A 26,139-nucleotide genomic window follows, 5' to 3' on the forward strand; every position below is an offset into this window, starting at 1 on the left:
TTTACACCAAATTTTGTAAACCAAATGATGTAGTTGTTGATAGTTGATTATTATTTAAATATTGATTAACGTGCTTATTTCATATTAATGATATATTACTTAATTTGCAAATTTAATTTAAAATTTTAATCTATCTAGCACTACTCTTAAAAAATATGTTACATGTCAATGAACAAAATTTAATCTACCTAGCAGTACTTTTAAAAAATATGTTACATGTCAATGAAGAAAAATTGCAGATTTTTTAGACGAATTTAAAATTTCGAAAGAGGATTGAAAGCAGAAAATTGGGTATTGGGTACTCGAGTGATGGTTGGCAGTCGCACGCCAGCAAAGAGGATGATACAGCAGGGCTGCAGATGTGGCTTTTCTTCTTCTGGCAGCGACAACGAAAGTGATCTCACTCTGATTTGTTACCTCTCTTTGCGTTTTTATTGTTGGTTTATTTTGTTATTGAAGTTTTGTGTAAAATAAACAAGAAAATGATTTGGCTGCTGAAAGATTCAACAACATCTTCTGTTGTCAATCAATCACGGTTGGACACGTGTCCAAGTTTGATTAAAAAATTTACAACTTGGACACGTGTCTAGCCATGATTGGTTGGCAGCAGGAGGTGCTGCTGAATATTCAGCAGTCAAGTCTTGTTCAATAAACAATGTGGTCCCGATTTTGTTTGGTAAAAAGGGAAAAGGATCCTCGTCAGATCCTTTTTCCATGATCGTGGTCGTTCATTGTACATCATACGGTCGGTTTTCGTTAGATACTATTTATATTTAATTTAAATTTTAAATTTTGAAATAATTTCTGACCTCACGATGTATGATGAACGGTCACGATCACGGGATTTCCAGGAAAAGAATCCGGCAATGATCCTTTTCCGGTAAAAGGGATTCTCACACATCCTTTGTCTATTTTATTTATGTCTAACATGGATGTGCACATGTAGAAAAAGACTAACAAGGGTGCATGCGTGTTGCTGTGAGATTGAAAATTGTATAACACATGTAGAAGTTCTAAATTATATATATATATATATATGTATATATATATATATATGTATATATATATATATGTATATATATATATGTATATACATTTGACAATACTATTCTCATGCATGTGCAAATTTATATACAACTCTATCAACAATAAGGAACAAAATAGGTGTCCATGGGCAAAATGAAGTTTATGGTTATAAATTGTCAAATTCCATACATGTCATACTTCATTTAGGAAGCTGGAATCGTAAAGAATAAAGTGATAAACATTCAAAGACAATTCACAATATGAAACCGTTGCTTCACTAAATAAGCAGTACCAACAAAATCATGCTTGTTTTGCTGCAAAAGAACAAAGTAGAAAAAGGGAAACAAATATTTATTTCTTTTTTTATATTCTGTGGAAAAAACTTGGAAGAAGAAGCAATAGTGAAAAGATCATATTTATTTCAATTTTTTAGGCAGAGAAAAATAGTACATAAACCAACAATGAAGGCACATTCTGAGAAAGAACTGATGAAAACACATAGTACACATACTTGCTTAAACATTTCCTCCTTTTGCTCAGCCTGTCTTTGGAGTAGATTAGACTTAGGCATAAATTCAAATTCAGTCAAGGATGAAACCCAAAAGTAAATTGCAGTTTCTTATTAAGACGAACAAAATTGTTTCTTAAAATAACAATATGTATATAAGCAGGATTGTGCTTAATTTTCTCTAAGTAAAGAAATGGTTTGCACAAATTAGAACCTGATATAACAAAAGCATAACAAAAAAAATTTCCAGAACTTGAAGTGCCTTTTGAAATCTCGGTCTTACTTCGAAAATCCACAAGGGGAAAAATTGTAAACCCAAATTAAAGCTTCGTCTCTCGCTCAAAAGAAAAATGGAAACTTTATATGAAAAAAAAATTGAAATTCTGAATAATCAAAAGTGGATCAAAACTCTAAATAAATTATCTTAACGCGTAGGAGTTCGTTGTTAGAATTTGAAAACAATTGAAACTTCATTTTAAACACACACTTAATCAATTGATTTATATTTAAATGGAAAAAAAAGTAATGGTCAGTTTTACCTATCTTTTGTTTAGCGTTGCTTCATTTCTAATTTGTATTAAAAGCTTGAATTTTTACTTTCCTTCCATTCCCGTGTTGTTGTGCATAACGATATAGTAGCTCTCATTTACCTACAACAAATTGAAAACCATTTGGGGTAAATAACTAAGCCTTTGGTTATTAGATTCTTGGTAGCTAGGCAAAGCAAGAAATTTACACACAACAAAACTATTAAAACTTTAAAACCCACTTCCCAAATTAAGTTCTCTGACTGGCTAATGATCATATTGGATACAAATTATCATCATGAACACTGCAATGCTTGATCTTTTTTTTTTCTTCAGGACATTCTAATTATCATTATTTATCCCCAATACAATTCTGTCAAATACCAGATAGCAACACCATTTAAAAAGTCATATTGGGTGTCCACTATTGAAATTTGATGTATATTACTTGATGTAAACAATTACAAGATGAAACATATATATAGGGAAGAAAAAGAACATAAGCCTAATTTTGCCTAACTTACCTAACTTGCTTGACTAACCTAACTTGCCTAACTTTGAACAAGAAAATTGACTAGCCTACCATTATTCCAACATGTTTATTTCAAGCATTTTAACACTCCCCCTCAAGTTGGAGTGTGAATGTTGATGACACCCAACTTGCTAATTAAGACCTCAAATTGTGCCAAGCTTAGTGGTTTGGTGAACAAGTCTGCAGGTTGATTCGAGGTCCGTATGTAAGCTGTTTGCACCATTCCCATTTGAATCTTCTCACGTATTAAGTGACAGTCTATCTCTATATGCTTCGTTCGTTCATGAAACACTGGGTTCGAAGCAATGTGCATGGCAGCTTGATTATCACAAAACATTGTGACTGGTTGTGCATGATTTACTTGCAAGTCCTTCAAAATGTTTCTTAGCCATATAACTTCACAACAAGTAGTAGCCATAGAACGGTATTCTGCCTCTGCACTGGAACGAGATATTGTGTTTTGTTTCTTCGTTTTCCAGATATCGGTGCTTGTCCAAGGAAGATACAATAACCGGTTATTGACCTTCTAGTGTCTTTACATCGAGCCCAATCAGCATCACAAAAGGCTTGTAGTTGTAGTGAACCTGTAGAAGGCAAAAGAATTCCCTGTCCAGGAGATTGTTTGATGTACCTGAGAACCTTATGCACCGCTTCAAGGTGTGGTTGTCGTGGCTTGTCCATGAATTGGCTCAACATATTAACCACATAAGTCAGGTCAGGTCGCGTGATGGTTAAGTAAATCAGCCTCCCTACGAGTCGCCTGTATGAGGGAAGGATCATGTAGGAGCGTCCCATCAGTTTGTGTAAGGGACAGGTTTGGTTCCATTGGTAATCGTAAGGGCTTCGCACCAAGGAACCCAGCATCTTCTAGTATTTCCAACGCATATTTGCGTTGGCACAAGGCAATCCCTTGTTTAGATCTTGCAACTTCTATCCCCAAAAACTATTTGAGTTTTCCCAAATCCTTTAGTTCAAAATGTTGGGAAAGGAAGAGTTTAGTCTCTTCAATTTCTCTCAAATTGTTACCTGCAAGTATCACGTCATCAACATACACAAGTAATGCCATGAAACTGCCTTGACGGTTTCGGACGAACAATGAGTAATCTGACCATGATTGATGAAAACCAGCAGTCTTGAGAGCACTAGACAGCTTGATAAACCATTGTCTCGAGGCCTGTTTTAAACCATAAATGGATTTGTGTAATTTGCATACTCGTGTCTCCCCCTTTCGTCCGAACCCAGGAGGCAGGGACATATAAACCTCCTCGTATAAGTCACCATGCAAGAATGCGTTGTTCACATCAAGTTGATGAAGATGCCAGCCTCGTATGGAGGCAATACTCAGGAGGACGCGGACGGTGGTGAGCTTGGCAACTGGAGCAAAAGTTTCCCGATAATCAAGCCCCTCAATTTGACTGTAGCCTTTAGCAACGAGACGAGCTTTGTAGCGTTCAACACTGCCGTCAGGTTTAAGCTTCACCTTATAGATCCATTTGCAACCGATGGGATGTTTGTGAGGTGGGAAGGGCACAAGAGTCCAAGTGCGATTGTCATGAAGGGCAACAATCTCTTTTTGCATGGCGTCACGCCATTTTGGATCCTGAACAGCCTGCGAAAAACTGGTGGGTTCTTTGATAATGGTGAGGGTGGTGAGAAAGGTTTTGTGAGTGGGGGATACATGGTCATAAGATAAATAATGAGATATGGGGTGAGATGTACCTGATGACTGGACCATGCTTGTGGAAGATGTGGGAGCAACACGGGAAGGGAGGGCCACCTCAACATGAAAGTCCTGCAAAAATGTGGAAGTTTTGGTCGGTCGAGTGCTACGACGGAGTGGAGGTGGTTGGTCTGGTGATGGAGTGGTTGGAGGTGGTGAAGAGTGTAGAGTATGTGTAGGGTATGTGGAGGTGGGGAAGAGTGGTGAAGGTGTTGATAAGGTATCTGGTGGTGGAGTTGTAGTAGGTAAAGGAGATGAGGGTGGTGTGATGTCGGTAAGTGTGGGAGAGGTGGTGTTTATGTCTTCGGGTGCAAGGCTTGAGTGCGACTCAATGGGAGAGGTCAAGTCAAACGTGATGGATGAGGGTGTAATGTTTGATGGAGACGGGGCAGCGGAAGTGGTATGATTTTGGAATGGAAAATGATTTAAAAAAAAAACAACATCCCTATTAACAAAAGTCTTATTGTGTTTTATATCAAACAATTTATAACCCTTTTGACCATAAGGATACCCAAGAAAAATGCATTGGATTGCACGGGGGTCGAATTTAGAGGGCCTTTGGGCGTGTGTAGAAGCAAAACATAAACTACCAAAAACCTTTAAATGTGAATAGTTAGGTGCTTTGTGAAACAGTTTTTCGTAAGGTGTTTTACCTTGGAGAAGTGGAGTGGGTGTTCTATTGATGAGGTAAGCTGAGGTTAAGATTGCATCCCCCCAAAAACGTTTTGGCAAACAAGCTTGAAAGAGCAAAGCCCGAGCAACATTGAGCAAATGTCGGTGTTTACGTTCGGCAACACCATTTTGTTATGGTGTGTTGACACAACTAGATTGATGTATGATGCCTTTGAGAGCATAAAATTGCTCAAGCTTAAACTCAGGGCCATTGTCACTTCGTATGATTTGAACTCTGGTATTGAATTGAGTCTCAATCATTTGAATGAATCCCACTAAAATGTCTTTTGTGTCAGATTTATGTTTCATCAAATAAACCCAAGTGCTTCTAGTGTAGTCATCTACGATGGTAAGGAAATACTTGGCACCTGAAATAGAAGCAACTTGATAACCACCCCAAATATCAATATGCAATAATTCAAAACATGATTTGGTAGAAATAGAGCTCAAAGGAAAGGGTGATCTTGTTTGTTTGGCCAATGGGCAAATTAAACATTTTTCCAAATCACAAGCCTTATTGTTAAATAAAGGTAATAACGAAGTGGCTTTATGAGATGGGTGTCCTAGGCGTTGGTGCCAAAGCTTTGGTGAGACGGTTTGAATATTGTTGCATGTTCCTTTCTTTGATGGGTCGAGGTAGTAAAGTCCATCCCTTTCAGTTCCTGTCCCAATCATCTTCCCCGAGCGAAGGTCCTGAATGACACAAAATTGGGTGAAGAAAATGGTGACATATAAGGAATCATAGGCTAGTTTACTGATAGATATTAAATTCAACCTAAAGAACGGCACACATAGGACATTTTCAAGGATAAGATTATGAGAGAAAACAACTTGTCCAATGTGAGTGACTTTGGCAACGGAACCATCTGGCAGTTCAACTGTATGATTTTCAACAGTTCGTGAGTGTGTAAGGAGACTAGGACTGCAAACTATGTGATCCGTGGCACCACTGTCCAGGATCCAAATACTTTTGGTTCCTTTACATGGAAAAGAGAAGGCTTTACCTGAAAGTTCTTCATGACTAGGAAAATTACTGACTTGATTGGCAAATGATGATTTGTTCTTGTTCAACATCTGAAGGATTTGCTTGCAGTCCTCCTGAGAGAACGAGAAATTAGGCACTGTCTCTTGCTTGTTACTTTGTGAAACTTGATTGCCCTTTGAAGAAAAGAGACGATTGGATTCGGTCTCTGTGGCTGCTTTCCGTTTTCGACAGAAATCGAAGGTGTAGCCTTTCCATCCGCAAAAAGTGCACTTGAGATGTGCACGACAATTTTTGGTGATGTGATTGGTTTTATTGCACTTTCCACATCGCATCTCCTTGTCTTCAGGTGTAGGTTCTCGCGATAGATTCTTCACTGCAAAGACAGCAGTTTCTAGTTGTGTGCTTTTTCCATTGGAAACCTCTGCCTGGCGTTCATGTCGAAGGACCAATGCATATGCCTTGTTCACCGTAGGCAGTGGTTCGAGAAGAAGAGTATTGCTTCGAACCGTAGCATACGATTCGTTCAGTCCCATAAGGAACTTCATGGTTTTCTGAGTTTCAACATATGAGTTCATCTCATTCTTTGTTCCACAACTGCATGCTAGAATGGAACACAAAGAATCACGTTCATCCCATAAACTTTTAAGTTTAGTGAAGTAAGAACTTACACTCATATTGCTTTGGACGTAATCATGAATCTCGTTCTCAACATGGAACAGCTGAACTATATTCACATGTGAGAACCTCTCCTGCAGATCGGTCCACATTTGTCGAGCATCCTTGTAGTTGATGACACTCCCTGAAATCTCCTTTGACATGGAGCCTAGTAGCCATGTCTTGACCAAGTTGTTGCAGCGATTCCATTGCTGCAGCTCCTCAAAATTATCCTCACTTGGTTTGTTGATCGTCCCATCAACAAAACCAAGTTTGTTCTTAACCGTTAAGGCCATACTCATGGATTGAACCCATGTGTTGTAGTTGTCTTCCACCAATGGTTGTGGTACGAGGATTGCATCAGGTTGATCCGAGTGGTGGAGATAGAGCGGGTGGTTGGGACTTTCCCATTTTGAATGAGAGGCCATGCCTAGAATGGTTGACCTCGTGGAAGATTGCACCAGCAATAATCTCAAGAAATCTTTTCTGATGTGGAAGATCAGTCAAAACTGCAACCACAGAGCATACTCGAAATTTCAAGAGACTTTACAACCAATGCTCTACCAAGAACGATCCCTGACCGACTTGGCTCTGATACCATATTGAAATTTGATGTATATTACTTGATGTAAACAATTACAAGATGAAACATATATATAGGGAAGAAAAAGAACATAAGCCTAATTTTGCCTAACTTACCTAACTTGCTTGACTAACCTAACTTGCCTAACTTTGAACAAGAAAATTGACTAGCCTACCATTATTCCAACATGTTTATTTCAAGCATTTTAACATCCACACCCACACTTATACTTCACAAATAAATTTGAACTTTGAATCACATGGGCTTAAAAAATATTTGCAAATAAATTCGAAAAAAGATGAATAAATTAAAGAAAAATCATATCTACTAGCAATTTAGACTCACCCAAAGTTGCTATCGAGCTGTGCCGAAGACAACCCTGCATTGTTGACAAAGTCTAGAACAACTGGAAATTTAAAGAGGTCAAATTTAAAGTCAAATACGCAATCATTTACTGAAAATCTTTCACAAAAAAAGTGCTAGTTTCACAAATAAATGAAACCCAGATTAAATTTATTGATAAAAACTAAGAACTTCAAAGCTTAAGAAAAAACCCATGAATCCAACCATAAAAAAGATGCAAACTTTCATACAAACAAAATATCAAACACGGTTCATTTTCTCTTTTTGCATTTTAAATCACACAGTGTTGCCTAATATTTTATCGTCTTAACATTTCATATACTCTTGCATTAGATAAAAAATGATATCTATGTTAAAATTACATGGACTGCTTTATCATGGTTTAAGCAAGCAACCACAAATCATAGTATCTACATGCTCCTCAAATTATCTAAAACACTAAAACAAAACACTCACTTCCCACTACATGTTTAAGATACGTGAACCCACTCTTCACCATTCACCAATACCCTTGGTGCTATAAATCCCACAAGAAAAAAAAAAAAAATAATCAATAAATAAAATGGCTACTAACCAAAGCATCCTTTGAACACGAAATTGTTATTGGCACTCCAAAAATCTCATTCTACACTCCAAACTTTCTATATTTGAAAAGAAAAATACACTTGTGAGGAGTGTAGAATGAGATTTTTAGAGTGCCAATAACACTTTCCATTAAGAAATTCAAACAAAATCAAACACCCAGAAAAGAAAAAAAAAAACTCACGCACACGCGCACACACACATAAAAGATCTACTTGAATTGTCAAGGAAATCAATATACTACTAAATATAAAGGTATGTTTGAATTGTTAATCAAATAAAAAAAAGGCTTTTTAGCTAAAATGATCCCTGAGATTTGCATAATACATCACTTTGGTTCCTAAGATTGTAAATCAATAGAAATGGTTCCTGTGATTGTCCACCATCCATTATTTTGGTCATTCCGTTAAAAACTCCGTTAAGTGTCCCGGAGCTCTTGACTGAAAGTTTGGGCAATTTTCAAAACTTCGTAACTCAATCGTTTCTTAGCCAAATTCGACCCATAATATATCCAAATGAACATAGGAAGTGTAGAACAAGATTATACCTATTGTAAGCCCAATGGTTGCCAGACATGATCGAAAAATAGCTTGAAAGTTGACTGGTCTGCGGTAAAACTTGAAAACTTGCCGGAATAAGGGTAAACTTTAAATGTTCATAACTTCTTCAATACTCAATGAAATCGAGTGATTCAAAAAAGAAAATCATACTTCTTGACGAGGCGAAGAGAATGAGCTTAATTTCAGCTTCCATGGAACTATTGGTTATGTTAATCCAATTTTTCCATTGCTCTATTTTCATAAATTCGATGGCCGAGAAAGCCAATGGGGTGGTGGAGCAGAAGCCGAGCAGCAACCGGTGGTGAGGCCCTATCCTTTCCACGAAATGGAGTTCAAATGGTAGCATCATTGAGTGGAAATCAGACTTTTTCGAACCCCATATGAAATTGATACCTCGAAGCCCAAATACTATCTTCTTGATATGTTCCCTTATCCCAGGTAAACTCTATCCTTTTTTATTTATTTATTTTAAATCGCAAATGCAAGTGATTGTTTACGTAGAAAATATATGAAGACCCAATTTTATTAAAAAAGTGATTGTTTGAGCAATTGGTTTAACTGAGAAACTTAAACTTTATTAATTCATATGCCTTAAGGAAATTCCAGGGCGAGGGTTCTATGTGTCGTTCGGGTGGATGAGGATGCTTTCTGAAAATTCCAGTGCGAGGTTTCTATGTGCTGTTCCCGCGGATGGGTAGGCGATGCAAAGGTATGATTTAATTTTGATGATGGAGGTCGTTTCTTTTTTATGTTTAACTCATTTGTGTTTGACTGGATTTTAATAATTTGATGGTTTTTCTTTTGGTTCAATGTGTATGCTTCGCCTCCATGACTTAGGTTTGGGGAATTTTTGTCTTTTAAATTACTCTTCTGATCTGCACTAATTGGTAGAGAAGAATATAGCTCTTCGAGGCTTCAATCACCATCTAAATTTTTTGAGGTCCATTTTTGAATTGGTGAGTACTTCAATCGCCATCCTCATTTTCTTCTTTCTTTTGCAGAATTACGAACAATGATGGCGCCTCTACAGAGTAACTGCAGGCTCTGCAAAAGTTTGAATCACTTTGTTGGTGATTCCATTAGGTGCACACACTCTTATTCCAACAAACACTGCCAAGGACAAAAGAAACAGAAAAATCATTTGACTATTTATGAAATTTTTACACTCTGGAGTTTGTTCCATGTTTATAAGTGTTAACCGAAAAGGTTTTTGCAGCCATGATGATGGCATATGACATGTAATGTACTTTGTTGGTCAGATGAGAAAGGTTTCATTTGATGCCAACATTATAGTTCCTTTACCCTAACATCTTTCCAAATGTTATTGATCCTGAAGTTCTAGAAGTCACTTTTAATTACATCCCCTTAACCATTGTTCGCTTTCTTTGTTTGATGATTTTATTTTGTCCTGATATCCATTAACTACCTCATGTAAAGGGAGCCATGGAAGGACGGAAGGAAAGTTCACGTCAGCTGCAGGACAGGCTGGCTCCCGATGATAACAGACTGGCACCTGGTATATCTACAGAAATGGATCACAAGCGAGCATGTGATGGTAGTGATGAGGACCCCGATGTGCCTCCTGGTTTTGGTTGATGAGTTTCCATGCATTTCAGTTTTCACGGTTACTATTTAACCATCAAATTTCAGAGACAACGCAGTCCAGGATCAATCTGTGGTAACCACTTAATGAATTTTATATTGACTTGTTACAATGGGAAAGTTCTCTATAATTCTTTGGGCTATGTTGACATATGTTGCGTGTGAGAATTTGGCCTTGGGTATTTAGTGTATTCAAAATTATTAGCTTCATTAAAACTCTGTATGCCGCGCGTAGCGCGCCTTTATGTAAAAAAAATCTTTCGCATGCATAAAGCGCGTGCAGAAAGGCTAGTATGTATAATATGTGCAGAAATAACTTTTCTCAAGTAAAATATATACTTTAAGTTTAAATGAGTATCAAGATTCAATACAGTACAAGCGGTTTGGTTGAATTCGATTTGGGCTATTAACTGCGCCAAACCTGAATATCAGATATGTTGTCGAACTCGATTTTAACAATTAAAGGGTTATGTAGGTAGCTTAGTTACAAAAGTTATTAAGATTATTTTTCTTTGTACTACTTGAGGTCTTATATTTGATTTCAATTCCATTGTTGTATTGAAGAATAAGAATAAAAATAAAAATAAAAGACTTAGTTTCTTATGTTTCCATAAAAATAGAGAAAATAATTTGACAAGATTAGCTATTTATCAATGGTCGCATGTGAGACACCTATAATTTGGTAAAATAAGCACGGGCCACAAATTCTAACCAATCAACAACCAGATTATCTTCTCAATAAATATTGTCGCAAATATAAAACTCCAATGATTCAGCTTTTGTATAAGTGGTGAAGAACCAGTGTGGAATCGGTTCCAATCCAAAACCCAATCCCTTATATCAGGGGTTTACTGATGCATGGAATCAAAGACAATCATTTAAATTAGGGGTCCCTTCTGATTCATAAGAGGAGCAACAAGGCTGCATTTGATGAAGTGCAACAGAAGCTCGCTGCTTAATTGGAGAAGACTGACTCAACTGAGGCCTACTGAGATATTATAGCCAAATGGTCCCTATCTTGCCTCAATGCTTGAACCAAGTAAAGACGGCTATTTACTTTTCAATCATGGATAGTCGATCCTCATCGAGGATCCAAAACCGTAATGGATAATTCGTTGCCTGAACAAGGACCTTTTTCATGTGATTCTCTTTCCATAAAGAAACCGGGTTGTTTGGGCGGTGCCAATGCAATCTCAGTTCCCAACATTATAACCACAGACGCCATGCTTGGTCTGTCCTCAGGATGATGTTGCACACACAAGAGACTAACGTGTATGCAATGTAACACTTCTGATAGCACGCATGAGCTTCCTAAACATGTATCCATAAGTTCTGAATGCCTGCCTTCATTCCATAATCTCCATGCCTGAAACATTCCAAAATTTCTTCATCAATTATAGGCCTAGCTACTATGGAAGAAGAAGAAATATTACACTTGATACTTGCATGTCCAATAAGATTAGGGCTGGTTGGATGGTAGAATTCCTTATTTTTTCTTCCACTAATGAGCTCCAGTACCAAAACACCGAAGCTAAAGACATCAGACCTCACAGAAAATAGCCCATCTATAATATATTCAGGTGCCATGTAACCACTGTACAAAGTACAAACATTATAGATCAGAAAACAAACCATTCATGACAAAAGTGGATCAATAGAAGGTACTGCAACACAGACTTACTATGTTCCAACTACTCTCTCTGTATTTCCACCAGTTTGATCTCCTCCAGTCAATGTTCTAGCCAAGCCAAAATCTGAAATTTTCGGGTTCATTTCATTGTCAAGTAAAACATTACTTGCTTTCAGATCTCTATGAATAATCCTCAGCCTCGAATCTTGGTGAAGATAGAGGAGACCACGAGCAATTCCGCAAATAATGTTGAAACGTTTAGGCCAATCTAACGGAAGTTCTCCACTCGGTTGATCTGGCACAGGTAAATCCGAATGCAAAACTGCTTAGAACCGATACACAAAATTATTTTAGAGATATTAACAAATTAGTTCTGCAAAACTTTATAAGATTCCAAGGGTCCAAACCGAAAATGAAGGAGTCCAAGCTTCCGTTGGGCAAGTATTCATAGATCAGCATTTTCTCCTCTCCTTCAACGCAACAACCAAGAAGCTTTACCAGATTTCGGTGCTGAAGTTTCGCAATTACTATAACTTCATTCATGAACTCGTTCAATCCTTGGCCTGAACTTCTTGATAGCCTCTTCACAGCAATTTCTTGTCCATCTGCTAGTGTCCCCTGGAAATTCACTCTATCTCAAATACCGCTAACTTGAAAAGCTTCGGAATGTATTACTTTGCTTGACAATAAATGCTATGAGGGTAATATAGCAACTAAGTTTGATGTTGCTAAAGCTTTTGACACTCTTTATTGGGCTTTCCTAACTTGAGTGCTTCGGGCTTCTGATTTTCATTCTTCTTTTGTTCAGTAGGTTGGTTCTATTTTTCATTCAGCACACTTACCAATTCTCTTTAATGGCTCTCTGGTGGACTTTTTCAGTTGCAGTCGTGGTGTTCGACAAGGTGATCCACTTTCGCCTCTTTTTTTTTTTTTATTGCAGTCATGGAAAAGGTGTTGTTCTCCATTAAATGAGGGTGGTCTTGGCATTCGGAATTTCACTTCTTTGAATCAGGCTTTTCTTCTGGAAAAGTTTTGGGACATCTTGGTCACCTCTCTTTCGGCTTCTTCACTTTTTCGTGGTCGTTTTTTCAATAATCATAGTTTGCCCTCCTCCTTGTACAAGAGTTCTTCTATGTGGCCTGGTCTTCGTCCTCTTTTTTTGAATTACAACAGAAGTCATGTTGGATTATTTGTTCATGTCAAAAAAATTCTCTTTTGCATGCCAATTTGTTGGATAAATCCTTAATTGAAGTTTTAAATATTCCGAAGGCTTTGGGAAAAACTTTGCATGCACGGGTCTCCAATTTTATTGTGGATGGGAATTAGATTTGTTCTGCCTCTCTCCATGATAGTTTACATCCTATTTGGATCAAATTTGGTCCATTGTTTGCCTAAGACTGCTGAAATTGATGAGACTTTGGTTTGGGCTGATTATTTTGATGGTCATCTCACGCTTTCTCTTGCCTAAGATATTAAATAGAGCAAGCGACCTTCGGTGGTTTGGAACTGTTAGGTTTGGAATTCTTAGTTTCATCCTTGAAATTCTCTTTTTCTATGGAAATTTGTTACAGATTTTTTATTACAGGATAGAGGCTTTTCTCTTCCATCCGTGTCTTCCCTTTTTGGATGTAATCCTTCTTATTTGTTATTTATATAAGGCTTGTTTTACTAACAACTCATATATTATTGAATACACCCCCTCCCCACATTTACTTTTTCAATTAAAATTTATCTTAATACACCCTACATACTTACTCGTAATACCCTCATCCCACACTCTCAACATACACCCTATATTTTTTACACCCACATTTTCTATAGACACCTCATACTCTTCACATCTTAGGTGCAAATACATATTTTGTGTTTTTAATTTTTTTTTTAATTTTTTAATCCCACACACTCTTCACATCTTCGGATTTTTGTGATTACATATGGCTAGAGTTTATTAGTGTGTGATTGTCATCATCAACCATACTTTTTTAGGAATATCATTCATAACGCAGATATGGGCATGCCGATAGGAATATCATTCCTAACGCAGCTATAAGCATGCCGATGTCGTTGAACTCACTAAAACAATAATAAATATGAAGTTATACCTCATGTGAAGCTTCTGAAACGTAGATTTCATGTTACATTTGTCAAAAATAAATTTTTTTTAACTAATGTGTCTGTAGTTCATTGGTTAGGGTTTTGTTCTATATGTTATCTTGAGAGTGAGAGTAGTTTAAAGAGTTATGAAGATAAATAATCTTGAAATATACACGTTAAAAGTGATTTGGGTGCATTTAGAATTCGCTTTTTTTTATTTTTATTTTTTAAACCTTTTAAGATCAAAATTGTCATTGCATATTCATGTATACAAATAATTTAATATTAAATTTGAATATGGGGTGTAATAAAAAAACCTTTATATAAAAATTTACTTTGAAAAAAAAAAAAAATACCTTGTAAACAGGTCCAAATCCACCTTCCCCAATCTTGTTATTGCTTGAGAAGTTATCTGTTGCACTAACTAATGTAGTCAGTTCAAAGAGCGGGAGCTCAAGTTCCCCATTTCGTGCCCCTTCATTGTCCTGATCTCTTTGTCCTATTTCTGTTTTCTCACATGTAGTTGAAATGGTGGTTAGCTATAGCCTTTAGAAAGAATAAAGCAAACCAAAGATTCTATATACATATACCATATATCTTTAAACAAATTTAAACTCGATATTGGAAAGATGGTGAGGGTAAGTTAATTTACCTTCTAATTTTTTCCTGCTTCGACGAATGTAACACCCAACAAACAGCAATCCAGAAAGCACTACTACTACCACAGCTGCAACTATCACTGCTGTCTTCACTTTTCCATCATTTTTTTCTTCAGCAATAAAAAGAAGGGTCAGTTCTTTTACTTTGATAGAAGCAAAAGGGAGTTATAACGTAAAAAGTATTTAACAAGCAACTCATGAATCATGATACAAAATACATACCTAACTCTGAAGCTGGCATTCGAATAAATATTTCCTGCCCACCAGCCGAAACCTGTGCGATATCTATTAGATCGCCAAACCAAATGGTGCAACCAGTGCGTCCTCCAGTATCCGAGCTTCTATAAGCCGTACAGGAACAGTTTTTCAAGCATTTGGCGCTGCATTCCTTGAGATTTATGGTTTTGTCCACCCAAGAATGTGTAGTATCTGGCAGTTTCAAACCAACGAATTTGACAAACCCATCATTGTCTCTTCCCTGGCAGCTTAAAGGTTCATTGCGCAAGCATCCTAGAGACCAGTCCGTCAAATTCCATTTTTCTTGAGACTTAGGCTTGAATCCTTTTAGACATTGGCAGACTGGACTCTGACCAATGATACAGTTCGAATTCGCTCCGCAGAAGCTATAGCGATCACACAAATCTCTAGGTCTTGATGAATGTACCGTCCAATCTTGACTTTCTTTCTTCCAATGAAAGCGAGCGCACGAACTGGTAGTTTGGTTCAAAACTATTCTTGAGGTAATAGACTTAATGGTTGGGTTGTACATGTAGTACACTTCACTATTGTTGTAGACAAAGTTGAAACTATAACGCGTACTATGTTTTTCTGATGAACCACAGAATGTAAGGCCATTCAATGGGATGGCACGATAGATTTTTGAAGTGCTGTTCCGAACGAATGCTTGAGGGTATGCTTGAAGATCCATTTCAATCCCATAAGTGAAGTTACCAGGACATGGGTCTTCTGCATTTTTCCATGCTGATATACGTCGATTTAGACCTGTCCTCAAGTCCCATCCCAACTTCATTCCTGGTAACAATGTATCAGAGGGATAGTCAAAGCTTTGCCACAAATAGGTTCCGGAATTTCCATCTTTCCCATCTGTTTGTACCAAATTTCCAGAATCTAACAGCTGTACCCTTGCACTTTCGGCGTGTCTAACTGAGCCGGCTGACCAAAAAACAGTCTTATTTTGACCCAACACCACAAGATAGCCTGTGTTGTTTATCATCAACACGCCAGACAAGTCACTGATCGGGTTGCATCTGTTTGCCACCCAAACAACTGTTTGAACGGGGATGTTCTTGTAGTTGTACCAAATTCCCAAGTAGCGATTCTTGGAGCTACCTGGACTGAAGAAACCAAGCTCAAAGCTTCCATCTTTTGAAACCAAGGTCGTTCCGTCAAGTATAGACTGCGAAGGACCAATGCTGTCAACTGCAAGGGAAATTTTGGATATGTACAGCAGAAAGAGCAAATTAGTACTGACGAAAAGCAAAAAACCAAAACCCCCCATTGAATTCTTTTTATTCTCCAGTTCCCTTCATCATGGTAATGGTATCATTCAAGCTAAATATATAATAAAAAAGAAAATATCCTTGCGGTTCGATCATTTTCCATCCCAATTCAGACGGCAAATAATTGTGCAAAATTCCGAAGAATGGTTAACCTCGGACAAGTCAAAAGTAGATTTTTTTCTTGCCTCCTGCTTTATCTATAACTTAGTGGATACGTCCGTTCGTGACATGAGTCCGTGAATGCTGAGGCCCTACAAGCCTGGAATTGAAGACAAAGCGTGTTTTGGAGTAAAGGAGAGGAATCCTCTTGGTTCCTTCCTCTCAAAAGTTTGTTGTCTATATAAATGCCAGTCCAGTCATTATCAGTTCTGATTACACGGAAACCAACCCAAGAGTTTGCATCACAACTTCCCAAGCTAAAAGAAACGTTACTTGGTTTATTTATTTATTTATTTTTTGAACTCACATTGATGAAAAAAAAAATATATATATTGCATGAACTTATAAGGATGAAAAAAGTAAATTAAAATTTCTTCAGTGTTACTTATTTTTATTCTTTATTTTCTATTTTTAATTTAATTTTAAGGATGAAAATTGAGTGGTAAATCCAGCTGTACAAAACTTTGAATACATGAAAAATATTGAGTGGAGGTTGTGGAGCCAAAAATAATCACAAGGCGATAGGTGAATTTTTGGATAGAAGAGGATAAAAATAATCTTGAGGCATACCGGGATTGTTACACGCGAGCAGCGGACAATTATCCCTCAACCAAGTCAAAAGTGTCCAAAATAGATAACAAATTCAAAACTATTTCATCCACCCTCATCCTATATTCTCCACAAGGTAATTATTCCATAACCACCAAAACATTTCTTTCAAATTATGTTAATTAATCAATTAATGGATTTATTACCTAATTAATCTATTAATGGCTAATCAACTACAAATTACACCAAAAAAAAACCACAAATGGCCGGTCCCTATTCTCCTAATAGGGCCGACCATATCCCTAGAAATAGCTCTCCATTCTCTCCAAAAACGACTTCCAAGTCTCTTGCAAAACTCTACAAAATTCTCCAAACACTATTCCCTCAAAATTCTAACTTTGGCAACGGAGGTTCTTCGGCCAAAGGCCCCCCCCCCAACATTTATCGTGGGCGCGTGAGGCTTTTTAGCCTTGACCAAAGGTGTGATTTGTTTTGTAGGTGCAATTTTGTCCAAGAAGGAGAAGGCGGAAATTTGCGGCTATGTCTTTACCATTGGAGACACCGCTATATCTTGGAGGTCTACCAAGGAAACCCTAGTTGCGACTTGGTCTAACCATACTGAGATTCTTGCCCTGCATGAAGCATCGCGTGAGTGTTTTTGGCTGAGAGAAGTTATGGGACATATTCGAAGCACTAGTGGTCTTACATCAATTGTTGACATTCCTACGACGATCTTTGAAGACAATGCAGCATGTATCATCCACAAATTGGTGCTTTCATTGAGAGTTGAGTCCCACACTCGTAGAAGACTCTCACATCCAAGGTTTTCTATTTTTTTTGTCCATTTGTAGATTTCTTGTATGTTATTATTATTAGAATTTTTTATTTGCAAAAATTCTTTGATAAAACATAAAAGAGAAGTACAATGGTTAGAAATTTAGAAAATTCAACAAATGAAAATTTCAACACTTAAGAGATGGACCACGGCGATCCACGAGGCTAAATGTGACAATAGGTGGAGCGGCACCACCACCACGAGTTTCCCTCATGGGAACCACCGTGGTGGCTACCATGGTAGCCACCCGCGACGAAATCCATAGTGTCACCACCATGGCCCAAGCCGTGCCATCCAAGACGGATCACGGCCTAAGCTATGTCACTCCACGCTTAACGCGTTGCCAAGCAGAGCCCAAGCCTCGCACCCACGTGCATTATATGTTGAGCAGCCCACTCTCGTGGCCCAGCCTGCTCCTATGGCCTCGGCTACTTCCGCCGAGCAGCCCACTCTCGTGGCTCAGCTTGCTTTCGCTAAGCACCTCATTCTCATGGCCCAGCCTGCTCCCGCGGCATTCCAAGCAGCCCAAATTGGCCAAAGACTATCTCAACCATCCAGACAACAATTGAGTTGGGGGCATTTTCACCACGTTTCTCTGCAGATTTGACATTTCCCAATTCAAATCTTGTGCCCGGACACTTCCACTGCTCAAGGAGGCATATTCCTTCCAAGCTCTTCCAACCCAAATAGCTAACAACACTTGTCTCGATAAGTCATAGAGTTGACGAACGCCCTTACACAATAGATAACCTTGGTGAATCAACTCTTGCAATGCACCGAGATCCAACGTGCCCATGAAGAGGTGTCCCAAAGAAGGACAAGGGCAGACGAACCTTTCCACTAGCACCCTGGCAAGCAGCCACTTGACCAGTCACGAACCGAGCATTCTAACGAAGTACACTCCCGACTGGACCCCCGAGATAGCGTATACTCCCATGTTAGTGCGTGGAGGAGCGTGCACTCTTAGTTAGGCCCATGGACAAACATACACTCACGATAAGGGCCACACATCGATAATCAACATGAGCAACCTTCCAAGCGAAGTGTTCATTCGCGGTAAGACTCGCAAGAAGCATCCTCCACCTTACATTGGAGTAGGCAGCATAGCGGACGGAGAGAAGCAGTCACTTAATCCTGCTCAAGTTCAACCAGCAGCTTGCGAGTTACCCGCTCGCCTGCTAGGAACGTACCACACCTACTGCAACTGTGGCATTGACGAGTCGAACACATGGAAGAGCAGCCTAGACCAGCAGGTCATGACCAGGGGTAGCCGAAAGCTTTGCCACCCCCAACAAAGGAAAATTCTGGAAGAAGTAGAAAGGCTCATGACTGAGTGATTGCGTAATTTCTCGTGCAACAAAGTTATTGACAAAGCATTCCGATGAGACATAACCAACATAAGCGAGTCATCTTTCAATGACAAGATCGAGCAGATGGGATTACCCCATATAGATTGCTGGATATAAAGACTACTTCTGCTCCGACAAATGTAGCAGCTCAGCCTAATGGCACACCGGGGGCAGACGAGTACCAGAATGACACACCAACCCAACTAGTAAGAACCAGGGGCAAGCTAAGGATTATTTCGGTTGTCCTAGTAGTCCAGCTTTCCTCAGTTGCATTCACGATAATGATTTCCATGCTTTCCAGTACGAGAGGATAAAATAATTGTTCTCAAGTGTGAGAGGGTAAACTAATTCCCTGACACCCAAAAGGGTCTGCTCTTCAGTGTGAAAGGATAAACTAATTGCTCTCTAATACAAGAGGGTAAACCAATTCCCCGACACCCAAAAGGGTTTGCTCTCCAATGCGAGATGATAAACTAATTGCTCTCCAATGCAAGAGGGTAAACCAATTCCTTGACACCCATATAGGTCTGCTCTCCAACGTGAGAAGATAAACTAATTGCTCTCCAGTGCGAGAGGATAAACCAATTCCCTGACACCCATATGGGTTTGCTTTCCAGTGCGAGAGGATAAACTAATTGCTCTCCAGTATAAGAGGGTAAACTAAATCCTCGACACCTATCTGGGTAAGCTCTCTAATGTGAGAAGGCCACATAGCTCAAAAGATCGAATGCTTGAAGATCAACCAGGCAACAAATGGTTAGGGGGCAGCATCCACTTTTACACTTAACAATTCGCTTATTTGACACTTCATCTTTAGCAACTCCGATCTTGGCAGCTCCATCCTTGACTATTCCATCTACAGTAGTTAAGAAATCAAACTCAAGCAGTTTCCTCATTTTTGGCAAGTAGCCCAGACGTGGCAGCCTAAACCGTTGCCAATGCCACACCACTTCCTCGGCCCATGCCGAGCCAATCATTGGCTTCAATCAAGCCGAGCAGCACAAGTAATGGCCCCTGCCAAACCACCTCCTTGGCCCATGCCAAGCTGACTCCTGGCCCCTGCCAGTTGATGTGTCGCACCACCCTGACGGTTGCCCCGCGACATCACTATCCACGAAGAGGACAAGAAAAATGAAATTTTTCTTACATCAGTGAAGTACAGAAAAAACGAAGAAAGCAATGAAATACGGTCCTTTGCACGGGCAAGATGTAGAAGATTGCTAGAGGAGGGGGAACACATATCCTTTAAGCTTTCTCTCTCTCTTGTAGGGTAGAATAAATCGCTCTTCAAAATTGATTTAATAACCCACTTAAGGTGGACTTAAATAGGCTTTGAGAGAAATTTATTTCTCTTTCCTAGAAGGATCTAATTTCCTATTAATGAGGGAATCTACATCAAAATAGGAAGCAGTCCAAAGTTTCCTAAAGCAAGAAAATCTTTACACCTGTTGCCCTTTTCTACGAGCATCCCAACATGCGTGGGGGTATTTGTGGAGCCAAAAATAATCACAAGGTAACACAAAGATTTTTGGATAGAAGAGGACAAAATAACCCTTGAGGCATATCAGGATTCCTACGCGCAAGCAGCGGGCAATCATCCTTCAACCAAGTCAAAAGTGTCCAAAATAGGTAACAAATTCAAAACTATTTCATCCACCATCATCCTATATTCTCCACAAGGTAATTATTCCGTAACCCCCAAAACATTTCTTTTAAATTATGTTAATTAGTCAATTAATGAATTTATTACCTAATTAATCTTTAAGTACAAATTACATCCAAAAAATACCACAAATGGCAAGTCCCTATTCTCCTAATAGGGCCGACCATATCCCTAGAAATAGCTCTCCATTCTCTCCAAAAATGACTTCCAAGTCTCTTGCAAAACTCTACAAAATTCTCCAAACACTCTTCCCTCAAAATTCTAACTTTGGCAACGGAGGTTCTTCGGCCAAAGTCCCCCTCCATTCATCGTGGGCGTGTGAGGCTTTTTGGCCTTGACCAAAGGTGTGATTTGTTTTGTAGGTGCAATTTTGTCCAAGAAGGAGAAGGTGAAAATTTGCATCCACAGAGGTTGTATGTTGTAGGGAAATTTTATTTGAACCTATGTAACCTTTTTCTACACCCAACTTACCCTCTTCACTCATATTGTTTTTTTATTAAAGAATTAATATCCCTTAAAACCCAAATTTATTACCTAAATTACCCTCTCAAACCCAATTCACAATGTAAGGTTATATTTACACTCATCCCCTTTATAAAATAACATCTCTAATTGAATGTTTTTTTTTTTTTTTTGTCTTCAAAAAGGCGTCCTAGCATTTCCATGGCTGCTTTGCTTTTTGTTTTATTTGTTTTTATGCTGATGCGCATAAGCAACAAATCAAACAATTGATCCCCTTCTCTTTATCAAGTAAGCAAGTTTATAATCTAAGAACATTGGTAAAAAGTTTCTCCTTGGAATTTTTCCAATTACGAGGCTTGCAGAAGTGTTTTTGGCACTTTCGAGTCAACGGATGCTGACCAAATAAATATTGGATTTCGCAATCTATCCACCTATCCCATTGCTAATACTCCGAGACGACACATTCATTTGCTTGAAGTGTAGAAGAAGTCTGTCAATCATCGCATATACTTTGTCGAAATTAGAGTGTAATTTGTCAAAAACGGTAATTTCATAGACCTCGTTGTCCACCTCAATGGAACTAGCCCTGGGAGGTTTCTGGACACTGGTGCTCCTCATTTGCAGCCTCACACATGCAACATTTGCCCAATCACCAGTTGCAACATGGATATTTGATAACATGGAAAACACTGAGATTTTAAAAAACCAAAAAAAACCTTGTAATTAAAAGAAACCAATTATCAACTTTTCCAACAGCAAGTAGTTGTAATTTGCTTATCTTGATTCGAAGAATTACATGAAGATTGTTGTAACTAGTTCACTTTTTCACATTACCAACATTTCCATCGTGAGTTCTAGACTTAAAACATGACAGAAAATAAACTAAAAAAAAAAGGAAATTTCAACATATCTATCAAAACATTTTTAATCATCTTCAAGAGCCACAACATCATTAGTGGCTACATTTTCTAGCCCTCGACGTTGCTTAAATTGATCAACATGCTCCTAGTATTGGCTACATTCAATAGAAAAGCTTGTTTTTCTCTATCAGAGCTATAAGGGTTTTAGCAGGAATGAACGTAGAATAAACAAAGGGTGATGCTAGGGTTTAATTATAGTGTGTGGGTTTATTGATAAATTTGAGTTTTATTATTGATTTTATTTTGTACTTAATAGTAATTATGCATTAGGGTAAAATAGACAATTAACATTTAAAATTTAAATTAGGTGTAGAAAGAGATTAATTGGGTTTAAATAAAATTTGCGTATTACACAATAATTTTTAAAAATTTGGGAACCCAAATTTAGTTAAAATAAAGAGTGTCTATTTTATAAATAATACAAGATTGAACACTGCTACATCATTTAAAAAGAAATAACACTTGCTCTACGTATTTACATTTGGTCCAACGTGGACAAAAACTAAGTAAAGCGTCGAACTATAACCATATTTGGTTTGCGTCACCGACATATTTTGTTTTATATAATAATTGAAAACAGAAATCGATCGGTAAAAATTAGGAATGTTGCTATTTACACACTTATTTTTATCTTTTACACATCAATCTCAATTTTCTGTCTTCGGATCGAATGAATTAAAAATGATCAATGAACAAAAATTAATAAGAATGTGTTAGAAATAAAAATGAATGTGTGAATAGCAGTACCCTAAATTAATAGAATTAACACTGCACAAGAAAACGTGGGCAAGCGAAATTTCTTTTTTGTTGTGCTATGCTTTCATATCCATCATCTCAAGCATTGTTAATTCAAGGGACGTTCTCCAAATTGACGTTTATCATCAACACGCGGAATGAGACTTTTCGTGAAGAAAGAAATTTCAAAAGTGACGAAAATGTAAAAAATTTCAAAAGAAATTAATTTCAATGGCGTCTTTTTGGGGGAAGGTTTAATGGGTGAAAAAAAAAAAAATTAGTGTAAGAGAACACGATTGAGTATATAAAGTGTCATGACATAATTAGTTGTAATTTTTTTTTAATTTTTAATCAATTGTATAATCACATTTGGCGTTCAGGTACACTAAAAAATCTCTTTGGTGTGTGATTCAAAGTCTAAAACGTAGAATTCCAAGTGGCGAGCACCAAGTTCGCTTTCGCCAACATGTTAGTTATTCTTTTCTTTGGCATCTTTGAAAACACGGATGAACTGAGAAAAACAAATTCAGCAGACAAGTTCGACTAATTAAAATTGTTCAGACGGAGGAATTGAAGTACAGTTTCAATCCTACGACCCAGTAGAAAATAAATTAATAAAATAAAGAGACGAGAATATTAAAGACTTTTACAAGAGAAACCTTCAAAAAATGAAGGAAAAACAACCTTGGCCCGACCAACATCAGTTTTGGTATGCCACTGTTACTGGGTTTGTGCATGCTATGTGAAGTGTAGATAAGCATGGTAAAATAAAATTAACTGGTTTTTTGCTTGGTTAACACGTTATTTGTTTCAAAATTCTATGACTGTTCAAAGAAAATAAATTTTTTCTTTTAAGAAATCACTAGGCCCGGTAATTTCATATATGAGTATAAAAGTATATTTTTTTTAAAAATAAAATTGATGGGGTATTTAAAGACGAAATTTAAGCGTACAAAGAAGAGAAATAAGCATGTATATACACCAAATTCAAAAGACAATATTGTAGTTTCATAATTGAGAAGAATCAACTGACTGGTAACGCATGACTGCATTTTTAAGAAGAAAGCTGGAGTGATCTTTACAGACATTGGTATAGTTTTAGATTATTTAGTTTTTTAAACAAAGATATTTTGCTATAAATAGAGGGAATATTCTATATTAAGTGAAAGGAAAGGGTAATGCTCGAGAGATTATATTTATAGATAAAATCTTGTAAATTAAATGATATAAAAGTTGATGATTAGATTATTACCTAAGTGTTGATTAACATGCTTATTTCTATTGGTAACACATCATTTTGTTTGCATATTTAATCTACAAATTTAATCTAACTAGAATTACCCTTTCCGTAATGCATGGATTTCCATAAAATTCCTTTCATTAGTTCTAATTAGTGTAGGGGGAGAGAGACATAAAAGAACGAGTTTGAAATTAATTTATTGATTTATTATGAAGAATATGTTGCAGTCTTAATTAAGTTAGGAATGTAATTGTGTAAATTTTACGAAATTGTTTTGGGATTCTACCATATCTTTTAGATAGCATCTTGTTTAAGTTGTAATACCTATTGGGGTAAGGAATTTACCTTTCTACTACTATAAATAGCTACACAATGGAATAAGATATACACACCTCATAAGGGAAAACTTGATATAAGTCCAATTTTTTTAGCCAATAGTAGGAATAGTCCAATTTATTAAAATAAGTCCAATTCCTTAAATTTAATTATTTTATTATCAATAATTATCTGTTCAATGATAAGATTTATTATAAAAATCAAATTTCTTCCTAATTATCTCTTCGATTATTTCTTTTTATTTTTATTTTTTATTATTTCTTGTTCTTCCTCTTGCTTTAAACCTCATTTATAGATTTTATTTTTTATTTTTATAATCAACCTATATCACAGGTTAATTATTTTTATGTATCTATATGACAGATTCTTTTTTATAATCAACGTGTCACAAATTAATGTGTCTTGCTTGTAGGTATATTATGTTTTTTCCTACTTTTTAGTTAGGTTTCTGTTTGAACCCGATTTTACACTATCGGCCTGAGCAATCGAGACCGTAGAATGAGTAAAATTCTGAGCCATTGGATTGGAAGAAGGTTGAGATAATTGATTAATAATTTGTCTAGATAATATTATGATTTTAATAATCACAATGTTATCTGGCGAATTATTAAGAAAATTATTTCTAAAAATGAGGAGATAATGATGACATCTAAAAGATAGGTTGTTGCTTATCTTGAGAAGTCTTTGGCCTAGACTCTAGCTGGTGAGTTTGAATTAAAATCAAATTCTACACAAGTGAACCCGCACCACACATCTGCTTCTATAAATACAAGGCTGCGAACACCATTCAAAGGACCTTCAAATCAGCATACAATTGCCCTGCGCAAAACCTCTCAACATCTTGAGATTTTTTCCTTTTCTTTTCCTGCCGACACACCTTCAGTTTGGATAAACAGCACTGTGGAAGCGCCCGGCGAGCACCTTCAGTTTGGATAAATAGCACTGCTGCCGCAGAATCAGCCGATCGAGAAGCATCTTCAGTTTGGATAAACAGCACTGCGTCGAGGTCGACCGATTATCTATCTAAGTCTCGGTCGAGAAAGGTTTTCGAACCTTTGTTGGCAGAGGTCACCTTGCTAAGCTTTCTCGGCATAGTTAGGTGTTACGAATTACATTGCTCGGCGTACTGGCCGCCGAGTGGTTTTATGATTGGATACTCGCAAGTGAGTTTCAGGGTTCGGCATTCCGACGGCCGAACTACGTTTACCATCAAGACATATATCACGTTCGAGTACCTGTGCCCATACACCTTGGTCTCGATTCGACGTGCTTATACTCTCACGAATATAATCACAGTGACCGAATCGGGCTCGGACGATTTGTGAACTCCGCAGAATTAGCAGCCTTGTCTTCAGGCTGTAGAACCCAGAGACCGAGAGTGTTCATTCCTCGGTCGCAATCGCAAGTTAAAGAAGTCAGCAACGCGCTCAAAGCTACATCAACAAATTTTACTCCTCGGCCAGGCTCGGCCGACGAGTTGGCACGCCCCGCATTCGACCGAAGGACGTAGTTAGCTTATTAGTTACTCGGCCTGCGCGCCACGTAGGTTTTGTAATTTTTAGGGTCAACAGTTTCATATGTCGCTTACATGTATAATATATATTCATATATTTGTTACTTGAGTTAAGTTAGAATGTTTTGTAGATAATTTATGTTAGTATATTAGTTTTTGTT

At 37.5% G+C, this 26,139-nt stretch overlaps 2 protein-coding genes and 1 long non-coding RNA gene across 5 annotated transcripts; 1 reads left to right on the top strand and 2 right to left on the bottom strand.

Annotated features, from left to right (window-relative positions):
* Positions 1-5,373: 5,373 nt before the first annotated feature.
* On the bottom strand, positions 5,374-7,237 carry LOC137735760 (uncharacterized). The gene is made up of 2 exons (XM_068475204.2): positions 5,990-7,237; positions 5,374-5,678 (listed from the first exon to the last, which is right to left on the bottom strand). The coding sequence occupies exons 1-2, from the start codon at positions 7,050-7,052 to the stop codon at positions 5,641-5,643; spliced, it is 1,101 nt and encodes a 366-aa protein (XP_068331305.2). The 5' UTR covers positions 7,053-7,237; the 3' UTR covers positions 5,374-5,640.
* A 1,688-nt stretch (positions 7,238-8,925) lies between these two features.
* On the top strand, positions 8,926-10,142 carry LOC148693183 (uncharacterized). Of its 2 annotated transcripts, none has more exons than XR_015953046.1 (3): positions 8,926-9,150; positions 9,309-9,421; positions 9,714-10,142. It is a non-coding gene; the product is annotated as an uncharacterized LOC148693183 (long non-coding RNA). The 2 variants fall into 2 exon arrangements; XR_015953045.1 differs by having other exon boundaries at positions 9,319-9,421.
* Positions 10,143-11,019: 877 nt separating this feature from the next.
* Positions 11,020-16,438, bottom strand: LOC137741695 (G-type lectin S-receptor-like serine/threonine-protein kinase At4g27290). Of its 2 annotated transcripts, none has more exons than XM_088679153.1 (7): positions 14,920-16,438; positions 14,691-14,807; positions 14,395-14,543; positions 12,352-12,562; positions 11,996-12,266; positions 11,761-11,908; positions 11,020-11,680 (listed from the first exon to the last, which is right to left on the bottom strand). In XM_088679153.1, exons 1-7 carry the CDS (start codon positions 16,214-16,216, stop codon positions 11,396-11,398), a joined length of 2,478 nt encoding a protein of 825 aa, XP_088535279.1. In that variant the 5' UTR covers positions 16,217-16,438; the 3' UTR covers positions 11,020-11,395. The 2 variants fall into 2 exon arrangements, with proteins under 2 accessions (XP_088535279.1, XP_088535280.1); XM_088679154.1 differs by having other exon boundaries at positions 11,996-12,239; positions 14,920-16,431.
* Positions 16,439-26,139: the final 9,701 nt, after the last annotated feature.

The sequence above is a fragment of the Pyrus communis genome, chromosome 11 (assembly GCF_041283825.1).
Source record: "Pyrus communis isolate YQ-2024b chromosome 11, ASM4128382v1, whole genome shotgun sequence".
NCBI lineage: Eukaryota > Viridiplantae > Streptophyta > Magnoliopsida > Rosales > Rosaceae > Pyrus > Pyrus communis.